The sequence below is a fragment of the Prionailurus bengalensis genome, chromosome A2 (genome assembly GCF_016509475.1).
Source record: "Prionailurus bengalensis isolate Pbe53 chromosome A2, Fcat_Pben_1.1_paternal_pri, whole genome shotgun sequence".
NCBI classification, from domain to species: domain Eukaryota; kingdom Metazoa; phylum Chordata; class Mammalia; order Carnivora; family Felidae; genus Prionailurus; species Prionailurus bengalensis.
Genome location: NC_057348.1, coordinates 165,628,172 through 165,648,688, shown reverse-complemented (window position 1 = coordinate 165,648,688; position 20,517 = coordinate 165,628,172). Strand labels below are relative to the sequence as shown.

At 54.4% G+C, this 20,517-nt stretch overlaps 1 protein-coding gene across 4 annotated transcripts in view; it reads right to left on the bottom strand.

Annotated features, from left to right (window-relative positions):
- The window catches only part of DPP6 (dipeptidyl peptidase like 6), a 945,711-nt gene that overhangs the window by 86,747 nt on the left and 838,447 nt on the right, over positions 1–20,517 (bottom strand). For all 4 annotated transcript variants that reach the window (XM_043590488.1, XM_043590487.1, XM_043590485.1 and 1 more), the window contains exons 9-10: positions 8,722–8,876; positions 5,979–6,076 (exon numbers count right to left, since the gene is read on the bottom strand). In XM_043590488.1, coding sequence (XP_043446423.1) covers positions 5,979–6,076; positions 8,722–8,876 — 253 coding nt within the window. The remainder of the gene's footprint in view (positions 1–5,978; positions 6,077–8,721; positions 8,877–20,517) is intronic.

Here is a 20,517-nt window from a genome sequence, read left to right as displayed (position 1 = left end):
TCTGCTGCGTCTTAGCTCAACACCCAGCCCCGCAGCCCTGGGAAGGCGCCAGGAAACCAGCACGACACAGCCGCGTTTGTTGGATCAGAGCAGCTGGGTTTCGGTGGGGGGGGAAATGGTAAAAACCATGGGGCGGTCGGTGCGTAATGATTTCCATCTAGGTCTCCACCCACAGGACACAGCTCAGCTTGTCAAGGCGCCGCTGCCCTTCCCTTAGCCCTGCCTCCACGGGTCATGGTCCCTAATTACCTTTCACGTAAACGTCTAAAAGACGGCCTCAAATTTGGCCCAGGGAGTCCTGCGCCCGCGGGCCGCGTTGTGGGCTCCTGTCCCTCCCACCTCGCGTGTCGTGGCTCCCACCCACACTTCATTTCGGCCGTGGACCACGAGCTGTCCCGCTTTCTGGACTGTGGGTGACACGATGGGAGAGGCCATCCGGGTGCCTAACACAGCGTGTGGCACAAAACCAGGGTAAGTGTTGGCCAACTGGAAAGATCCAGAAGCCCAGACTCAATCTTCCCTGTATCTGAGAACTGTTGGAGGGGAGGTCAGGCTGGTTAGCAGGCAAACAACAGGAGGAATCTGGAAATGGGTGCTGTAAATGACAGACAGCTGACAGATGAAGGGTCTTGTTTCTTCCTCCTGGTGGCTCCTTGACCAGCCTGCTGAAAGTGACCAGTGGACCTTCCAGAATGTTCCATACCTCTCTGGAGGCTGTTCAGGGAGGTGAGGCTGTCCAGCCCGCCTGGCTTGAGGCCCAGCACCCCCTTCCACACCCTGTGTGGATTCAGACACCTTCCTTAAACTCTGCATTTCTCAGTCTTCACATCTGGGGAATGGGGGCATTAGGAGCTACTTCAGACGTGTACAGCTTGCAAAAGCCTTTAGGGCCGTCCTGGACCCAGCCACTGTCCTATACATGCTATAAACCCACATCCTTGTTCCCGGGGAGACGGGCAGAAGGAAAAGCAAGAGTGAAAACCCACCAGCAAATCCAGAAGCCCGGTTTGGAAGGAGCAAAGAATATAAATAGCCCTAAGGTCACAGCTTTACAGTTCAAACCACAACACATGACTGATGATGCTTCAGGGCCCCCCACTCTATGCTGGGACCCCTGTGCTCCCTTACTTCTCTTGAAGACTGGATCCTGGGATACCCCAAATCCTGCCCACACCTCCGACCCCTCCATCTGCCGACCCTCCTCCCTGGAGAGGATTTCTCCATCCTTTGGCAAAACTCTTAAAAGAATCAATGTCAGGGCGCCTGGGTGGCTCAGTCGATCGAGCAACCGAATCTTGATTTCGGCTCAGGTCATGATCTCATGGTTCGTGGGTTCAAGGCCCACACTGGGTTCTGCACTGACAGCTCAGAGCCTGCTTGGGTTCTCTCTCTCTGCCTCTCTCTCTGCCCCTCCTTCCGCTTGCTCTCTCTCTCTCAAAATAAATAAACTTAAAAAAAAAAAGAAGAATGCCTACTCTGTGGCACTTAATTTTTGTAATAGGATACATTTCTTTGTTGTTTCTCCCCACCTAGGTCCTTGGAGGATGTGGGTCTCTTTCTTTCCTCCCTAAAACCCTCCACATGGTAGGTTTCTTACTTTTACCTTTCCTAGACTAGTTGAAGAAAGCCAGAACATGTTGCCTCAAGATATGCCTTTTTGACATACAAATTATTTTGAGCTGAAGGCAATGAAGAAAGAGCAAGCCCAGAAAAAAGGCAGGAGACACGTTCTCCTTGGGCTGGAGACAGACTCTTAGCGCAGAGATGCACCAGCGGAATCTGCAAATAGACCTTCCTCTGGGAGTTGCCTCCCATGATCTGCTGTCCTCAAATACCTAAAACTGCTCCCCTTCGTCCAGCTAATTCCCTGCAAATTTACTCTTCTTGGTTGAAGATGCTACAGGGGTGGCAGTTCTGAATTGCTGCTTTGAGTCACTTTTCGGTGAGCTTTTTGAAGACGGGCTCCATGCGCATTAATGAGCTGATTTCCTTTTGTTAATCCTTCTTTTTGTTAAGGAGTCCCGGCTGAAGTTCTGCCTCCCCAATAGCATCCTATAGTGGAAATGGCACGATGTCACCAACGCCTACACATTTCTAAAGGTTTCGTTTTTAGAAAGGTTCCAGAAAACCAAAGAACTCTCAGTCGTTGAGGATCCTATCAATGTAGGATTTTACTGGCTACCTGTTCAGCTCACTGGCCCATTCAACAAAGGTTTCCTGAGCTTGTCCTGTGTTGCAGGCATTGCTCTGGAGGGGAGGGAGGGCGTTGCACAAAACAGACCCAAGTCCCTGCTCACGGACCTTCCTTCCAGCTGTTGGGCAGGGAAAGGACTTGGTGAACACAGCACACAGAATATCCTGCTGGGATGACCCTACAAAGGAAAGTAAGGCCGGGGGAGGAGGGAGTGGGGCTGTGACTCAGGCTCGGCTGTTAGGGAAGTGCTCAGGAAGGAACACTTTGATCGCGACTGACAGTGCATGGGTGCTCCCCTCAGCCATGCGGGGGAACTTTCCAGGCAGACAGAACACAGGTGCAAGCGCCCCAAGAAGGGGGCAAGCCCAGCAGCCAATCTGAGGAGGGGTGCCGAGAGGCGGGATAAAGCTGTGCAGTGGCTCTAGCGTGGGCAGGTAGGGTTGGGTCCTAAGAAGAAAGACGACAGGTGGCTTTCTTGACGTAGAAGCTGTTTTTGGCCTCTGGCCGTCTGGTGAGCTGTACCTGCCTGCCTCTACTCGCCCAGAGCATGTTTCTAGCAGAAGGGCCTGGAATATGTCAACAGTGCGGAAGAACAGACCTCAGCAGCTAATGATTTTAAGGGAACAAAAGAATGTAAGCACAGCCAGCCACCAGCAGGCCAGCAGAGGGAACAGGCGGTCTGACATAGCTCACGGCTTTCTGGGCTGGGCAGGAGGGGCGGGGAGGGCCTGGAAGCCTGTGGTCCCGGAGAGCCTCAGCTGGGGTCACCAGGAGATGGGAGGGAGGGGGCGCCCTCTGACGCCGGGCCCTCCAGGGGAAGATCCCCCAGGAAAGTCAGAGGCCTGAGCACATGGGGACCCAAGGAGGCCAGACTGCGGGCAGTAGGATTTTGGAAGGAGATCGGGGCATCCATTCTGTGTCCAGTTGGTGACGTCATTTAGAGATTCTCAGCAAATGTATTTGAAACCTGGAAAGAGGGAACAGGATCTAGCAGTATTCTTCCAGCATAACCCCGGGCTCGGCCTCTGAGGCAACTGGGGACTCTGCCCCGGGCAGACTTCCCTCCTGGGTTTTTGCAGGTGGACCAGCTATCCCCCAAGGTCACAGTTCAGGGCCCTGCTAGACCCGTTACCCAGCAAACCTGCCCCCACACTTCTCTGTTACACCGATCACACAGACCTAGCTTTGCCGATGCCAGCAAGACTGGTCCTAACACCTCACTGGCTCCCTTCTTAGCTAAGGAGTTAAATAAAATCTTCGACACACATTCATTTACTTTGCCCGGAGAACTGCAACCTGACCAGTTCATGCAGAACTGGGGTTGTGGGGACAGGTCAGGCTGAGTTCTGAAGGGGAAGGTTGCCAGCAAGTCCACAGGAAGTACTGACCACGCCACAAGACGGGGTGACCATATAGCCAGCCCTGTGCCACCTGCACTGTTTCATTTGGTTTTTACAACCACTTCTATCAGTAATGTTTATCTCCATTCTACAGATGGGGAAACTGAGGCAGCATGCCTGCATACCTTCCCCAGGGTCCCAGGACTCGGATTTCAACGGAGGCGTTGGCTCGAGATCCTTCACTCTGAACCAGTGGTTCTCCATGTGGGGACATTTGGCAAAGACAGGGGACTGTCACAACTGAGGGTGGGGTGCTACTGGCGTCTGATGGGTGGGGCTGGGGCCCTGCTAAACACCCCGCAGTGCCCCCCACAGCAAAGAGTCACCAGGCCCCGCCTGTCGTAGCGCTGAGGTTGGGAGAGACACGGTCACCCCGCACAGCTCAGCCCCTCCTCCACACCCCACGTGCTTGGTGGCCCTTCACACGCCTGCAGTTATCCACTCGCTTGCGACGATTTGTTCAGTCTACACCCCGGGCCCTACATCATCCGCTCCACGTCTCGTTCCCCACGATGCTTGCGGCGCTCACGCTAACGGCTGGTGAACTAAATGCCCGATAAATATTCGCTCACAATTTATTCTACGATTTCTGATATACCTGTGCTCTCTTTGGAAAAAATCTCAAGGCCGTGTGACAGAGAGAGAGAATGAGACAGCGTGACGTTTGCATATTACAGATTTCTGCTGCACGTGAGGCACGGGATTGCATTTAGCCTAGGAAATCAGAGCAGAGAACCTGAAGCCAGCGTCTGAATTTCAAGCCCCGACTGAGGCTAATTTTTCATTGTCCTTGAAGGTAATCAGGCCTGTGGAAACAGCATCACCAAATTGACCAAATGAGATTTTCAATTAACTCAAACAGATGGCTTAAATTTTCCAGGTGACTTTCCATATTAATTCAGTGAGTTTGCTGGACCAGGCCCCGGGAGGCTTGGCAGGGATGGGGGCTGAAAGGAAAACAATGAAATATTGGATCTTCAGGAGAGGAGGCAGAGCGATGACCAGAACTTTTCTTCTACCCCAGCAGAAGCACATGAGCCAGATCAGCTCAACACCCCCCCCTCCCCCCTGACCAGCATATACCAAGGGCTCTGGGACTCCAGGCACCGGTGGCTCGGGGGCCAGCTTCATTAGCCTCTGGGGACGTTGCGACCCTCTGATATGACTGAGGAGACCAATCCTGGGCAGGGAGAGAGGCCGCGAGGAGCCATTTATAGAGCCCAGAATTCTGTGCTTGGTCTGTGTACCTGAGGACCTCACAGCATTTTATTATCCACGGAGAAGAAAGCGTTAAAAGAATCTCTGTGGAATTTTCCACAGGCTCACGCTTCTGAGGGTCTTACTAAGGAAGTCACCGCAGGAGAGGACCACACCATCCACAGAATACCAGCAGTACCCAATGCCAGAGCGCCCAGCCCTGGGCAGAGCCTGTGGAGGAGTCGGAGCGGATGGGGCCACAGCTCCTGTCCTTCTAGAAGCTGCCAGAAGCGACTAATAATGTGGAGTTCTGTAACTGGATAGTAAAGGCCTGGGCTAGAGGTTTTGGAAAATTTGGGGTGGGTGTCCTCTGAGTCTCAGAATGAATCGTTCTTGGCTTCACTGGGCCCATATCTAGACTTACGGAGATCTATCGGCAAGTGGGTCTGGTGTCTGTACGGTGGGCTCCCCTTTTTTTCAGTCTCCCATCAACATCCCCCATAGAGAAGCTTACTGCTGATATGGGGGGTTCTGGAAGTCTATTCAGTCCCCAGGCTGTTCAAACTTTGGTGATACTCAGACCACTTCACTGAGATAGACCCTACTCAGCAGTTTTGATTAAAAGAAAAAAAAAAAAATCTACCCAAACCAGAAGGTAATGATAACAGGCCAGTTACCTTTGCCAATATGCTCTAACACCTACACAGGTTATCTTACCAACCAGGAGAAGTGGGTTACTAGAGCAGGGTTTACCACCAGCCCTCGAGCTGCCAAAGTACGCCATTGTTCTAAAGTTATCTCTTAAATGGGGCACCATTTACAGAAAGTCTGATCATGTGGATTTTCTCGGTTAAGGCTATATCCATTCATCCAATGGATGTTCTCCAGCGTCTGCCTGTGTGAGACAACGTGTCCCTGCTGGAGTCTTGCGGCTGACCTGACATGCCCCTTCCCGAGGAGCCCAGCCTCCCAGGGAGAGCAGTCTGCTCCTGACTAAGGAAAGAAATACTGGTACTGGTTGGACTCGTATTCCTTTCTAGAAAAGTGAATCATGAAGCAGTAAGCAAAGCTTTGGACGATGTACCTTTTTCTTGGATGTTTAAGAGAGCAGTAAAATAAATCTGGAGAGACCACGTAAATGAACGTTCATCTTATTTTTTTAGCATAGTAGAAACAAGGAAGCAAACCTCATCCGTGGATCATCAGGTGGCATCATCTCCAGATCGTGGGTGGGTCCATTTAAGCCAATGACGTGCAGGGAAATGCTGGGGTTTTCACATCCAGCCTGGGAAGCAAAGAAGACCAGGTGTGAGTAAACCTTCCTGCGGGGACAGTGCCTCAGTTGCTGCACGAAGGACCAAAGGTAACTGGGGTGCCATTCCTTCCCCAGGAACCCTACCCTCTTCTTGTTCCTCCAAGTGCCTCCCGATTATCAACCTGGGAGGGGCAAGGGATGGGACAAGGAGCAGGACAGAAATTCCTGGAGGCCATGCCAGGAGGCAGCGCGCCCAAGGGCAAAGACACGGGTGGGGAAGGCTGAATGTTGGCCGAGGCCCAGCGGTGGGGAAAGGGAAGTCCCTGGAAAAGGTGCAGACAAGGTGCTGGGTGGGTCCTGCTCTGCGTCACTGCTGCTCTGTGCTCCCTCTTCGGGCGGAACAGCACTGCCGGGATGGGACAGGGGAACACGTGGCATTATTCGTCAGCGACACGCCGGGTCTGACGGATACCCTTGCTTCTCTGCTCCCTGCATGAAGACATGTCGGGTTCACCACAATAGGGTGGGAGTCTGGCGGGGTCACCAACTCATGCCTCTGATTTGGGAGACAGTACAACGGGGCAAGGGGTGCCTGAGTTCTGTTGGCTAGAATATGCCGCCTTTCCATCCGAATACAAACCATCCGGGCTTCTGTAATTCCAATTTCACCCACCCCAGAGCTCAGTGTGAACTCCAGATGGATCTCAGGTCACCACTTCTAAGTTGGGGAAACTCCCATAACAGGGTTCACAGGGGAAGCCACTGGATCCCTGGCTGTTAGAGGAGTCAAGCAGCCACTGGCCCCACTGTGTGCGTGGGGGGTGGGGCGTTCAGGGGTCAAAAGAGCCCGCATTTAGTTAACCGTTTGCGACTAGAACCCTGGCCCCTTCCACAAGATGTAGAGTCCAGTCCAATCACGCCCAGCTGAAAAGGGAGAATTCTGTCAACAGGCAGGTCCATGTGGCAGGCTGACATCAAGTGCTGTCGGAGTGGGACGGTGGTGGGGACAATGCTGTGCCTTCACAGAGCTTGTGCTCCTCCACTCGGGGACCTCCTTGGATACTGGCCACGCCGATCGAAGACCCACAGAAAAGGCTCAGTATTGGGGCACCTGGGTGCCTCAGGGGGTCAAGCGTCCGACTGTGGCTCAGGTCATGATCTCACGGCTCGTGGGTTGGGGCCCCGCGTCGGGCTCTGTGCCGACGGCTCGGAGCCCGGAGCCTGCTTTGGATTCTGTGTCTCCTTCTCTTTCTGCCCCTCCCCCTCTTCCTTTTCTCTCTCAAAAAACAAAAAAAAATGAAGAGAATTGTTTTACCAGGTGCTGTGGACGGAATGTCTGTGTCCCCTACCCCCCAAATTGAGAATTCCTTCCTAGGTCAAAGCCCCAAGCCCCCGTGTGAGAGTATGCGGGGGTGAGGCCTTGGGAAGGCCATCGGGGTCAGGTGAGGTCAGGAGGGTGGGGCCCCGTGAAGGGACTGGTGCCCTCGTGTGGAGAGAAAGAGGCACCAGAGCTCCCTCGCTGTGGGAGGACACAGAGAGAAGGCAGGGGTGGAGCAAGAAACACAGTGCTCGCCGGACCCGACCTTCCTGGCACCCCGATCTCGGACTCTCAGGCTCCAGGCAGGGCTGTGAGAAACGAATATATGGCACCTGCACCAACTATACACCAGGGGCTTCCTCTCTGTGGCCTGGGACGCCGGGCACCTCACTGGCCTCACTTGCACACTATCGCCCCTCTTGCTGCCACCTGCAGGCTGGCGTGTCCCGTCCTTCCGATACACAAGGCGCGTGGCATCAGCCCTCCGATCGGGAGATGGTCTGATGGCCTGGGAGCCATGGCTCAGCGCTCACGGGCGCGGGCTCCAGGGGTCCTTCCGAGGCAGCCGCAGGCGGGAAGCGAGTGCTCTGTCACCAGGCAGGTGCAGGCAGTGAACGGCTCACATCCACCCAGCTGTGGCCGTGGCCGTGGCCCTGGAGCGCTCCAGCGAAGCCGGGGCGGGGGTGGGGGGTGGGGGCAGGGCGGCAGGGCCGCTGAGCCCACTCTGTCAGACAGACATCAGTGTCTCTGCAGCGGTGCAGGCTGCAGAAAATGTGGCACCAGTCCTTGCTTCGTGCCAGGATGCTGTGATTTGCTAACAAAGCAAGGTTCAGACATCTGTACCCCTCCCCCTCCACCGCACCCTTGCTGTCCTGCCAGTCTCTGTGCCAACAACTTGGTCTGGGAAGCAATTAGAGACTACAGGCCAGGATATGGCCAAACACAAAAGAGCCCTGCACAGACCCAGGGGACCAGGGGCAGACAGAGGTCCCTCGGACCTCCCAGAAGCCAAACTCTAAAATAGGGACGTGACGAGAGAGGGCCCCGGGAGCAGGCAGTGTGACTTTGTTGCCACGGACTCACAAGGGGAGGTAAGGTACTTATTTTGGATCCCATGAAACTCACACAAATGATTAACGGCAGTTCAACTATTTAAGATAGAGTAAACCTGCCAACAAATTCAACTCAGCGGAGATGGGAATTTAATGCAGTGTAATGGGAAATAATTAATCTTGCCTCTGTTCTACTGCATTGCTCAGAACACGTCTGATTCTACAGCTCCACGTCTGGAGTCGCCTGGGTCGGGGGTACTGAGGAACGAGGCAAAGAATTCGCTCTACTGTTTCCCGTCGCCTACCTTGGGGTAGTGGTAGGGCTTCACTGTGGGGTAGATGGAGCCAGTGTAGGTTGGGAGCTCCATGACGGGCACACGGGAGTCGTTGATGGTGGCGTAGGCGAGCCTCGTGCCGTCTGGAGACCACCAATGGGCGATGTGGGTCTTCAAAATCTCCTCTAAGGGAACACAAAGCGGAGAAATGTGGACACACAATGGACACACACATGGAGTGCACACCAATGGTGCGTGGACACATCTGTGAGCTGGCCAGCAAATCATGAACCCCGCCTTGGGGACACTGACCTTCTACAACCTTCGAGTGGTCTTCACCGTGCCCTGGATATGCCTTCCTTCCACGGGGCTCAAGAAAAGCCTGGTGCTGACCACCAAGCCCCAGAATGAACCCCAATAAATCAAGGTCCAACTGAACAGAAGTTCATTGTCTGGAGAGCTTCTCTCTCTCTCTCTCTCTCTCTCGTTTGCACAAATTTGAACACTATGAGCCCAATGAGTGCTTTCTGAATTGAATTGTTGCGCCACTGTGAGTTATGATTTTAAGATGCTTTACAAAAGAAAGCTACAGGAAATCAATCCACGCAGAAGCAGGGCACATCCAGGCAGAACCGAGTGAGAAAGAAAGCTGTGTTGTAGGTTACATCGCGGAAAATCTCAGATCAGCTTGCGGGAGATGCCTGGGGATTCATGCCCACACACACACTCCCTCATGAACAGCGTGCGAAAGAACAGGTTCAAAGGTCAGCACATTCCTCAGCCTTAAAGGAACGACGGATTTCACTTCCTGTGGCAGAAAAACAAAATGGCCCCATCTCCAACGGGGCTGAAACGCAAATGATAATTCTCATAGGCTTCCCCCAGAAATGCCCATTATTGTGTGTGTTAGTGCAGCCAAGTGTCTTGGCTAATCGGAGTTGTTACCTGTGGGTGATTTTTGTGGGATCTGTGATCTATTCCAGAAAGAACAATTCTATTCTGCTTAAAACTCGCCCAGTGTACCAAGTCAGGATGCTGGGGACCAGAGACCCCATCTGGGTGCTAAACAGCTTTTAGGTCAAAGGATTGTCTCTTGCACACAATCCATATGCATTATAAACAAATTCCCTCCAGATTTGTTTTCAAAGTAATCATCAATAGGGGCACCTGGGTGGCTCACTTGGTTAAGTGTCCAACGCTTGATTTTGGCTCAGGTCATGATCTCATGGTTCATGAGTTCCAGCCCCGTGTTGGGCTTTGCACTGACAGTGTGGAGACTGCTTGGGATCCTCTCTCCCTCTCTCTGCCCCTTCCCTGCTCACACACTCACTCACTCTCTCTCTCAAGAATAAATAAAAACAAAATAGAGTATGGGGGGGGTGGGGAAGAGGTTAGAGTGGGAGAGAGCCAAAGCATAAGAGACTGTTAAAAACTGAGAACAAACTGAGGGTTGATGGGGGGTGGGAGGGAGGGGAGGGTGGGTGATGGGTATTGAGGAGGGCACCTTTTGGGATGAGCACTGGGTGTTGTATGGAAACCAATTTGACAATAAATTTCATATATTAAAAAAAAACAAACAAAAAACAAACAAAATAGAGTAACGATTGAAAAATTCTCCAATCACGTAATACAAGTCCCACTGAGCTGGCTATCATCAGGTGTGTGCCATAAACCAGCCCCACATGCCCGTATGGCAGAAAGCCGATGAGGAAGCTGAAATCATGCTGAAAATGGGTGCACCTAACCCAAGGGACAGCATACGCTGGAACAGAGCCAAGGACAACTGGCCGCAGAAGGAGAGGATCACGGGGGAAGGAACACGGCGGCGACGAGGGAGCTGGGCTAGCCTAGGTGGCAGACAGGTTGGGGGGGGAAGCACCGCGGGGATCGGATGGCCGCAGGGTGGACACAAAGGCTTAGGGCCATGTCCTGGGGGCCACGTCCTGGAGGCGCTTGCAGCCAAGTCCAGGCCTGCGCGAGTGGGGCAGGCTGCAAACCCTTAGTCCCGGTGCGGGGGTGCCCGAAGGCAGCTGTCCGTCCACCCCCGGGGCACTGGCCTGGTCTCTCAGGGGAGGAGCCCCCAAGTCTGTGGCACCTGCAGCAGCAAGTGCCATTCTCCTTGGAAGCAACTCCTCCTTGCCTTCTGGGTGCTGTCCTCCAGCGGCCAGAAGCTCATGGAGACTCCCCTCAATGCAACATGGGCTTGCCACTTGGCTGGTCACCAGACGGTAGAGTCTCACGGAACACCCAACACTCCTGTCCCCAGTGCACCCAGGTCTGAATGCGGGGCTCCGTGGACAACAGATGAAGAGCCACGGAGTCCTTGGTTCTAGCCCCTGGACAAGGTCCCTCTGTCCACCGAGGGCATGGCCATCACCCCTAACAGCACCGCCCCCCTCCCTCCCGCATCCTGCCACGTGGATGCTTTTCCAGAGCCCACAGAGGCCCAAAGGTCTCCTGAGGTTTAAAAAAAAAAAAAAGGAAGAAGACCGCCTCTCCAGAGCCTGGAATTTTCCAGCGTCTTCAGCAGCCAGCAAAGTGACTTTCAGGTGAGTATGGAATGAGGTGATTCAGAAGTGGCTGTACCCAGAACCACCTGACTCCTCGGGTTGGCTCTGTGGAGGGTGAGTAATAGACTCCAGCAGATGGCCTGCTGGAAAAAAATAGGCACCATTTGCAATGCAATTTGTGGGTGATTCTGCTCAATCGCTTCTGTGCTGCAGGGCTGGGACGGGGGGAGCCAATCAAGGCGAGTGGAATCACAGCCAGTGAACGGAATTCAAGGGGCGGGGGGAAGGAAGCAGACCCTCCCTCTCCCCCTCCCGCCCCCAAAGTCAGTGGCGAGGGGCCTGGCAGCGGTTTCCACAGCACGTGAATTCATGGCCAACTCAGGCTAATCCCAACGGGAAAACGGCTGGCTGACAAAGCCTTCATAAGTGGAGAAGCTTGACAGAAACAAGCCACCACAACCCCTGTGAAGACGAATCATCTGCTTCTGCTCTTTGGACCCAGAGCAATCCCCTAGAACGAGAGGGATGACCTTGTGCCAAGTGGCCCCGCCATGTGTCCGGTGGGCCTGCGTGCGTGGGTGGGGGGTGGCCGGGGGAGCGAGAGACAACTAGCTTCCCACGTCCAGCTGTCTTTGTGTGCAAGCTGCTTCCAGACTCGCCCTCAGGAGAGAGAATGAATGGGGTTGAAGGCCGAGCCTGACTTCGGGCAGAGAGTAATCAGTTTCCATCAATTCCGTCGGCAAATGCCAGCGCGTTTCTGCTAAGCTCAAAGCACCGGGAAACGGGGATGCAAAAAAAGAGTCACTTCAGACTCTCGCTTGTGCCGGGTGGAAAGGGAAGTCAGAGACCATATAGCTCCGGGATGACAAATTCTGGCGAATGTTATTCTCTTCAGTTCTCTTCCACGGCGAGATGACGGCAAATGGGAAGGAACTCTGCCCTGCGCGGGGTTGGGGGGTGGGGGGAAGGCATACAAAACCAGGGGAACGGTAGCTTACTTTCTCCAGATGCCCTTTAACACAGGGCTCCTCTGCTCTTTTATTTCTCTCTGTGTTAGTTGCTCAGTAAAGAGATCATTAAGTATAAGAAACTAAGGGGAGAAGGACCAGGCAGATAAAGCCGTGGCATTTTTTGTGTTAATTATGAACATCCTTATTCTGCAAACGCTTTCTTCAGGATCTCCGGCTTAATGAGGCAGTTGGCTTAAATGCCATGAAGTAAATGCAGCTTAGGAACAGAGTTCTGCAGAGGGAAAAAAACAAAAACAAAAACAAACCCCTATTTCGTCAACTAAATTAACTGCATGAGCCCTCGCCTTGGAACAAGACAAGAAGCCTGCCTTTCTGAGCAAGTAACTACAGGTAACTTGGGAAACCGGATGCTTAGCTTGCCTTCACCTTGCCCGTCCTGCCCAGGGCCCACTGCAGAGTCATACGAGAAGAACACATTGGGGGCCATCAACTAGTCATAAGTGGCAGAAAGCTCCATCCATGTGCTTAGTTCATGGTGGGATCTGAATCAATGCTCCTCATTTCTTCTCACCATATCTTCAAGAAGTCGACTCGACTAACTGAATGTTATTTGCTCGTGACAAGCACTGTTGAGGGCTTATCTGGAGGGCAAACTCTCTCTGGGCTCAAGGTGATAAGGGCCGATCCAGCAAAGAGGAGGAATCCTCACGCACCCCAGAGCGTGTGGCAGATGCAGAAGAGAAGGGACGCCCACACCCTTCCGTGGTGGCAGACTGGCGTCACTGGGGGCGGTTCTCCAGAGAGCACGTGGGAATGGGTGTGCCCTTCAGTACTCCACGCAGGACAATCTGCAGGGCACAGGCATCTTCTCCCCCGAATCTCAAGGGGTGGCTTTGGTGTCTACTCTGTTAAGAATGACCAATGTGAGGGGCGCCTGGGTGACTCAGTTGGTTAAGCGTCCAACTCTTGGTTTTGGCTCAGGTTTTGTCTCTCACGGTTTGTGACTTTGAGCCCTGCGTCGGGTTCTGCACCGATGATAAGAAGCTTGCGTGGGATTCTCTCCCTCTCTCTCTGCTCCTTCCCTGTGCACATGCTCTCTCTCTCTCTCAAAATAAACAAATAAACATTAAAAAGAGAAAGGATGACCAATTTGAGAAATATGCTATATCGGATCCAATAAGCATTGCATTTTGGAACTGTAGGCATCGACTTTATCAGTATACGCGACGTATGTTTCCAAATTGTTCATGGGGAGTTACCTTCCTGAACAGAAGAATCACAGGTTCCTCTTAAAGGTGTCCGGTGGGCTCACTTGTGTCCCCCTCACATATGATACAAAGTGATATGCTGTGTCCTAATCCCTGGTGCCCAGGAGTGTGACCTTATTTGGAAGCAAGGTCATTGCAGATGGAATTAAGGTGAGGTCATTCTGGAGCAGGGTGGGCCCCCACCCAACAGGACTGGTCTCCTTATGAGGAGAGGAAAGGAGACGCAGAGACAGATGGGGACGATGTTGTGGGAAGGCAAAGGCAGAGGATGGAGGGATGTGTCCAGAAGACACGGGACACCAAGGGGTTGCCAGCCACCAGGAGCTGGGAGGGATAAGAAAGGTACTAACCAGAGTCTCGGAGGGAGAACAGCCCTGTGACCCCTTGACCTCACACTTCCAGCCTATGGAACCTGAACAGTACATTTCTGTTGTTGAAAGCCATCCAGGTTGTGGCGGCCTCAGGCGACTTGTGCAGGGTTATGTCTACACCGTGTAGACCGGATATGTCTACACTGGTTGCAGGGAGCCAGCTTCACACTGGTAAGGAAATACACTCCTGAGTCAGGGGCCCAGAGGCCGCCAAATTCTTCCCTGAAACCCAGGGGGCGGGATTTCTAAGTCAGACCTGCCCAGCATGGTGGCACATATGGCTGGCCTCCGCCCTTGCAGCAGGTGGGCTGGACCCAGCGCCCCTGCACCCCCAGCGCACACACGCGTGCACACAGATGTGACACTGAGTGTGCTGGGCCGAGCCCCGTGCCCCCCTGCCGCTGATGCTTCCAGCCTCTAATGCGCTGACGGGGTTGGCTTGTCTCTGCCTCTGCCCAACACGCTGGGTACTTGTGACTGGGCCCTTCCCGAACCCCGGCCGGACGTAAGAACACACTCTCGCGTTTAACTAACCCCCACAGCGTGCTTGGTATGCCGCAGGCACTGTTGCAAGTACTGTGCACACAGCAACTCTCTCCGTCCTGCTCGAGCCTCACGTGTAGGTAAATGGCTCCTCAGACTCTGTCACCTGCAGCGCGAAGCCGCGGCCTGGCCCACTCTCCGGACACGGCACGTTTGCCACCAGGCTCTCCCTGCACGATATCAGGGACAGTTACTCAGCAACAGTGGCCGTCACCGCCGGGACCCCCATTTATGAAACACGACCGCGAGCCAGGCTCGGTGCTCACAGCTGCGTGTTTCTGCTCGTTCACTTCTCAGGCAGCTCCCCTCGGGGCCCTGGATCCCTCCCTTGGTCCAGGTGACCGAGACCCCCGCTCCCAAGCCGGCAGAGAAACCCAACGGCCCCTCCCGTGCCTAGTACTCAACTCAGGGAGTGTGTAACAGAGACCTTTCAACGACAGCATTCAGCGTGGTCCCTGTCATCTCTGCTCCCCGGATGCCTGTAACCACCCCGCAGCAACCCCGTCCCGGGCTGAGGACTTGGAGGTTGAGAGAAGTGAACGTTGTTGAACAGAGGCTGAGTGTTCAGCTCCCACCAAAGCCCCCGCTGTGTGTGCTGGAGAGGAAACACACAAGCGTAGATTATAGCGGACAAAACACCGGCACGACCAGCAGTCCCAGGGTTAGCGATCGGTGCCAGAACGGGAGACCTGCAGGGGCTAGAAACACAGGAGGTCTCTTCGTCGTTGGAGCAAAGTGGGGAAGGCTCTTGTGGGGAGCACTGCTAACTGCTCCCCAACATCCGCAGTCCGCTCTTCCTTCAGGACAAGAACCAACGACGGATAGCCAGGTTCAGGGCCTTCCGGAATAAAGACACGCCCGGGCTCTCAGAGAAGCTCTGAGTAGTGTCCAGGTCCTCCCTTCCAGAAAGGGCGTGAGCACCAAGGCCTCCCGCCCCTCCCCACCCCATCCTGTGGGCACGTGCAGACTGCGCAGGTGACAAACAGCCTAGTGTGGATCCTGCAGGTCTGTGGGAGGTTAGAGAGTTCGCGAGGGCCTCATCGCGAGGCCGAGCTCCTGCAGCAAATCCCGAGTCAGAGCCATGGAGGCCGGAGTGCCCCGGTCGGCGTCTGCAGAGGCCCCATGCCCAGGAAAGGACACCCCCACATCTGCATGCTGCCGGCTCTTCAACGAGGGAGAGACACTTCCAGCCCAGAGCTGAGGCCTGATCTGCAGTCCCCGCGGGGAGGCCGCCGAGCCAGAGGCCAACATCAGACAAGGACCTGGAAGGGTGTGGGGTGGAGGGCTGTGTGGGACTGAAGCGTGCAAGGTGCCTCCCTGACCACTGCATCCGGGGGCTCCCCAGGCAGACAGGCCAACCTGGGACCCAGGACTGGTTAAAAACAGATCCAGGGTAGGTGAGGGATGTGTAGACATGCAGGGCAGGGGTTGGAGAGCCTCCTGCAGAATGGCTCCTGAAGACAGAGCTGTCTCCTTTTCCTGGGGGGGGCGAGGTGAGGGAGGCCAGGGTCCACACTCATCGGAGCCTGCGGACGGAATGCTTGAATCTGCACCTGTCCCACAGCCGGCTCTCTGACCTGTGGACAGCGCGGGGTGCGGGGGGCATGGGGCGCTCGGCTGGTCTCCGCCTTCCCTGCCGCAGCAGGGCCATCTGCGAACGGCCAGAGCTGACAGCTGAGGTGCTGGGCTGGCAAAGGCTAAGAGTTCTCCCTCTTTCGCTCCCAGACCCACCATCTGCCGTGTCTGCACTTTGGTTATTTCCCTTTTTGAAGCTTCGGCTGCCCGCTGGGGCAGGCTGGCCACACCGAGGAGGTCCGGCTGCCTGGCTGCTCCGTCAGGACCTCAGTGTTCAGGGGGCAGGCGTGTTGGCTTCGAGACAGGAGGGAAAGTTACAGACCGCCTCCAAAAGCAGAAAACACGATGTTCCTGAATTTATACTCGCTGCAGAGATGGCTGGACCATCGCTTAGAGCAACGGGCTCACAGGAGCCCTTCTGTGTCTGTGGGTCCTTAACCCTCAGGTCCCCTGAGCTCAGCCCGTCACTATTTTGCTGTTTTCCTGAGGCTCTAGCGAGAGTAATTCCGCGGGCTTCAATTCACGTGTGGTGCACGAATCTAACTACCTGGGTGGACTGATTTGGGGAAGGTCTTAGGGGGTCACACCTGACTGAAGGAGACAATGTCAGAAGTGTCTTCCCAAACTGAACTCATAAAACCCTTCCGACGTTATTTTGGGTTACTGACGCTCTTTTATTCCTGGGAAGTCATTCATACTTTAGTATGAGCTTGACACCTTGCTGAGTATGGCACACTGTATTTTCCAGAATTGGCCCAGGTGGTATTTCTGGTCCCACATGCTTTTCCAGGACTCTGCGCTCCCCCATCAAGAGGCGAGGTCTGTGTGTCTCTCCCTCGAACCTGAGCAGCCCTGTGCAGCAGCCTCAACCACCAGAATGTGATAAAAATGATGCTGTGTAACTAACTACTAAGGTATCGTGGCTTCTCCCTGGCCCTCTCTTGCTTGAGAAGCTCCCCATTAACACCACCGCCGGCCCTGTTGTAGGGAAGCTGAGGCCGAGTGGAGACCCACGTGCCATGTTCTGGTCTCAGCCGGCAGCCAGCATCAACCATGGGACACACGAGGGGACCAGCCTCCCGGTTGCCCCAGCTGGTGAGAGTAGACAGAAGGGGTACACCTGCCAAGCTCCGCCCAATTTATACAAGTCACTGTTTCAGGCGGTTTATTTGGATCAATGAGATCAACTTTAGTTAAGAGAAGTTTTAGACAGAACGAGGGCCAGGAAGAGGAAACCCGGGCCAGCGCGGTCGGCTCCTGTTCCTACGTGACCCTCTTCCTTTGCATTGCCTCCCGCTCTTTGCCCCTCGTTTTGACCATGGGAACTTGAGGGAGCTTCCAGAACTTAGGCCTAAAGCCCTCCATTTACTTGAACCACACCCAGGCAGGTGACCATCTCCCAGAGGATCTCACTTCTCGTTCATTTGTTCATGGATTCGTGTATTCAGCCGTCCACCCACTCATTCACTCAGTGGGGTGAACAAACATCCTAATGAGGCCGACAGAACACAGATTTGGGTAGACACGAGGTCTCACAGTGAATCAGAGGACACAGACGATGTCGGCTCACCAGTATTCCAGAACACTCTAGAACAAGGCTGTCGGTGTGCATTCTAGTTTATTCCTGAGGTAGGGGTTTCTAGCTTGGGTCTAAGAGGTGGGTCTTGCAAGGCTCCGGGAGGGGGAAGACAGCAGATATATCTGGTCTCTGGTCTCCATTTTGGTCCTGTGGCCTGGCCCTGGGGTCAGCCCCTGGCCTCCTGTGGCCTCCTGAGGACACCCGGCCCCTCCCCCCGTGCTGGTTCAGACGGACAAGCCGCTGCTGGAAAGACGTCTCCACGCTCTTGAGCTGTTGGAGAAAGGCTCGCCAGTTCTCTCTCCTCGTCCCCTCCCTTACCAAATTACCGTGCTGATGTGAAGGAGGCATTTAAAGTACAAGAGGGTCCTCATCGGGGAGATAATCAAGTGATAATCAAACATCTGCAGAGTCAGGTAAGCACGGAACTGGAGTGTGCTTTCTGCGGAGGAGCGCCATAAGGCGTGGGGGCCTGGCTGTGGACCGGGGAGCCGGGCGGCCAGAGGCCGGCGGGGCTAACCTGGGCTGGAGGACCTCGAGTCTCAGGGCCACGAAATCGGCATCTGACCCAGCAGCCAAAAAAGCGACTTCTGGAGCAAAATCCATAGAAAAATCGCGTCACCTAGGAAAATGCCTGGTTTCCACCTGCTACTGCCAGAGGCCGTGTGCTACCAGGGGAGAGCTGGACTCTGCCTCTGACCTGCCCTCCAGGCCCTCTTCCTCGACTCTAGAACGAGAGGATCGGCTTCCCTTTCTAAAGGTGGGTGAGTGCCCCTTCTCACAGAAATACAACGCGGGTGTCATATTTTAATTCAGTCCGAAATGCTCAACATATTTAAAAAAGTGAATCGGTATGTCATTCCTCACAAGGGCATCTGACACACCGGACCGATATTTAACTGCACTGTGACGTACAACGTATTTGGTTCTACGTAAAACCAAGTGTGACCACGGATTCATGGACTTGCTGACAAGGCTTCATAGCCTGTTTCCCACCTGACCGCTTGGGGCCCTGACTTACGTGTCCACTGAGCTTCCTTTGAGCAGATTCTAGAAGGCCTGTACCAGACTGGATGCCATGCTGCTTCCTGAGTCTTGGAAAAGTAACCTCTGGGGCACGTGGATGGCTCAGTCTGTTGAGCGACCGACCTCGGCTCAGGTCATGATCTCACGGTTTGCAAATTTGAGCCCCGCGTCGGGCTCTGTGCTGATGGCTCGGAGCCCGGAGCCCGCTTTGGATTCTGTGTCTCCCTCTCTCTCTGCCCCTCCCCCGCTCACGCTCCATCTCTCTCTCTCTCTCTCCCTCAAAAATAAATAACCATTAGAAAAAAAAAGTAACCACCAACTATAAGCAGAGGTTTGTGGAGGCTGCATTGGCTAGAAAACTGTGACTTTAGAGCAGCCTGGAAGTAAGTCTGCCCATGGGGTAGGGCAGCTCCATGGGGTAGAGTACCTCCCTGGGAGGGAGCTCGAGGCAGAGAAGAGTGCATCACGTTCTAATAGGGACGCATGGTCAAGTGCTGCTCAGTCACCTGTTCCCGGGCCGCCCCTGATCTGCCCACCGTCTTTCCCCAGAGTGGAGGCTAACTTCGAATGCCATATGGCCTCCAGTGAACTCTGAAGCCCTAAACGAACATCCCGGGGGAATCACGAGCCCTTGTTTAGCGTCAATATTCCTATTTTGCGTGCTCAGGATTTCTCATCCCAGCGACGGTATGGACCACCAACTATCCAGGCGCCATGATGGATGCTCTGGAGGACAGAGAGGACCACTGACTTCTGCCAGAAGGATCTCACGTGGATCTGGAAGGACAAGACTTGAGCAAAAATGCCCTCCCACATCCTCAGTGCAGGTGGTCCCTGCAGGAAGGTGCTCTTATTTCAAAATGACTTCGTACATGTTTAAAAATCATGCAAGACCCTAAGAAATAAGGGGACGGAGGGTTGCAGGCGAGAAGAGGGAACTTGCGTGTGCTGGGCTGGGGGGTGTTAGGAAGGCGCTTTTCCAGACACTCTGCGAATCCCTGCAGGGCGGTCACACTCACACCCAAAGGGGAGAGAGGCTGTGTCCCTGGAGGGACGGGAGGTCGACAGGGAAGGACAATGACATGGGGACAGACTGCATTCCCTTTCATTCTTCCCTGAGGAGTAGCACCTGTACCAAATCAGTTGTCACAAAGTGACGGGAAAGTACATGAGGACCATCTTCGAAGGCTTCCCGAAAAGGGACTGAGGAGGAGGCTGACGGCCTTCGGGAACAGTGCCCCATCCTGGTTACAAGGGTGTGGTGCTCAGGAGGACAGATGCTAGAACTGGGCGTGGGAGATCCAAATTCTGGCCCAGCCACTCACCAGCTGTGTGACCTTAGGTAAGAGATGCCTCAATTTCTCCATCTGTAAATGGGGATGAAAACAGTCTCTACCTCGTTGGGCTGTTGTTACCCGAGTTCTATTAGTTGTTATACATAAGTACACTGGTGCCTGTGCCCTGTGACTGCCACACAATGTCTGTCATCATGGGGACAGATAGTAGGGCCTACTGAGGGAGCAGAAGAAACCCAAATGGAAAGTGAGCCTAGGAGCAGTTGGATGAAGTGGTCCAGCGGGAGCTGACCTCGCGCCTGGAGAGCCCGGGCACGTGGTAACGGAACCACCTGGAGAGCGGGGGCATCTCAGTATTGATCCCCCCTCGCTGGTCCTGGTGATTGGAGGGTAAGAGAGCAACGGCCACACTTCCCTACGGGGTCCCAGCGGGTTACTGCGGCCTCGTGGGGACAATCTGCAGGGGACCCGCCTGAAAATCAGGGCCAAGAAGGGTCGTTGGGATTTCCACTGCACGCTTCGTAAAGCATCTGCAAAAAGGGTGTTTCCTCTGTAACAAAACAACCCGAACAAACACCACCGCCCCTCCGCCCAGGTCCTCATGGTTTTCTAATAAAAACAACGCAGTGAGGATCAGCGCTGGGAAGGCAGGGCTGAGTCGAGGCAGAAAGACAAGGTTCTGCCGTCCCTG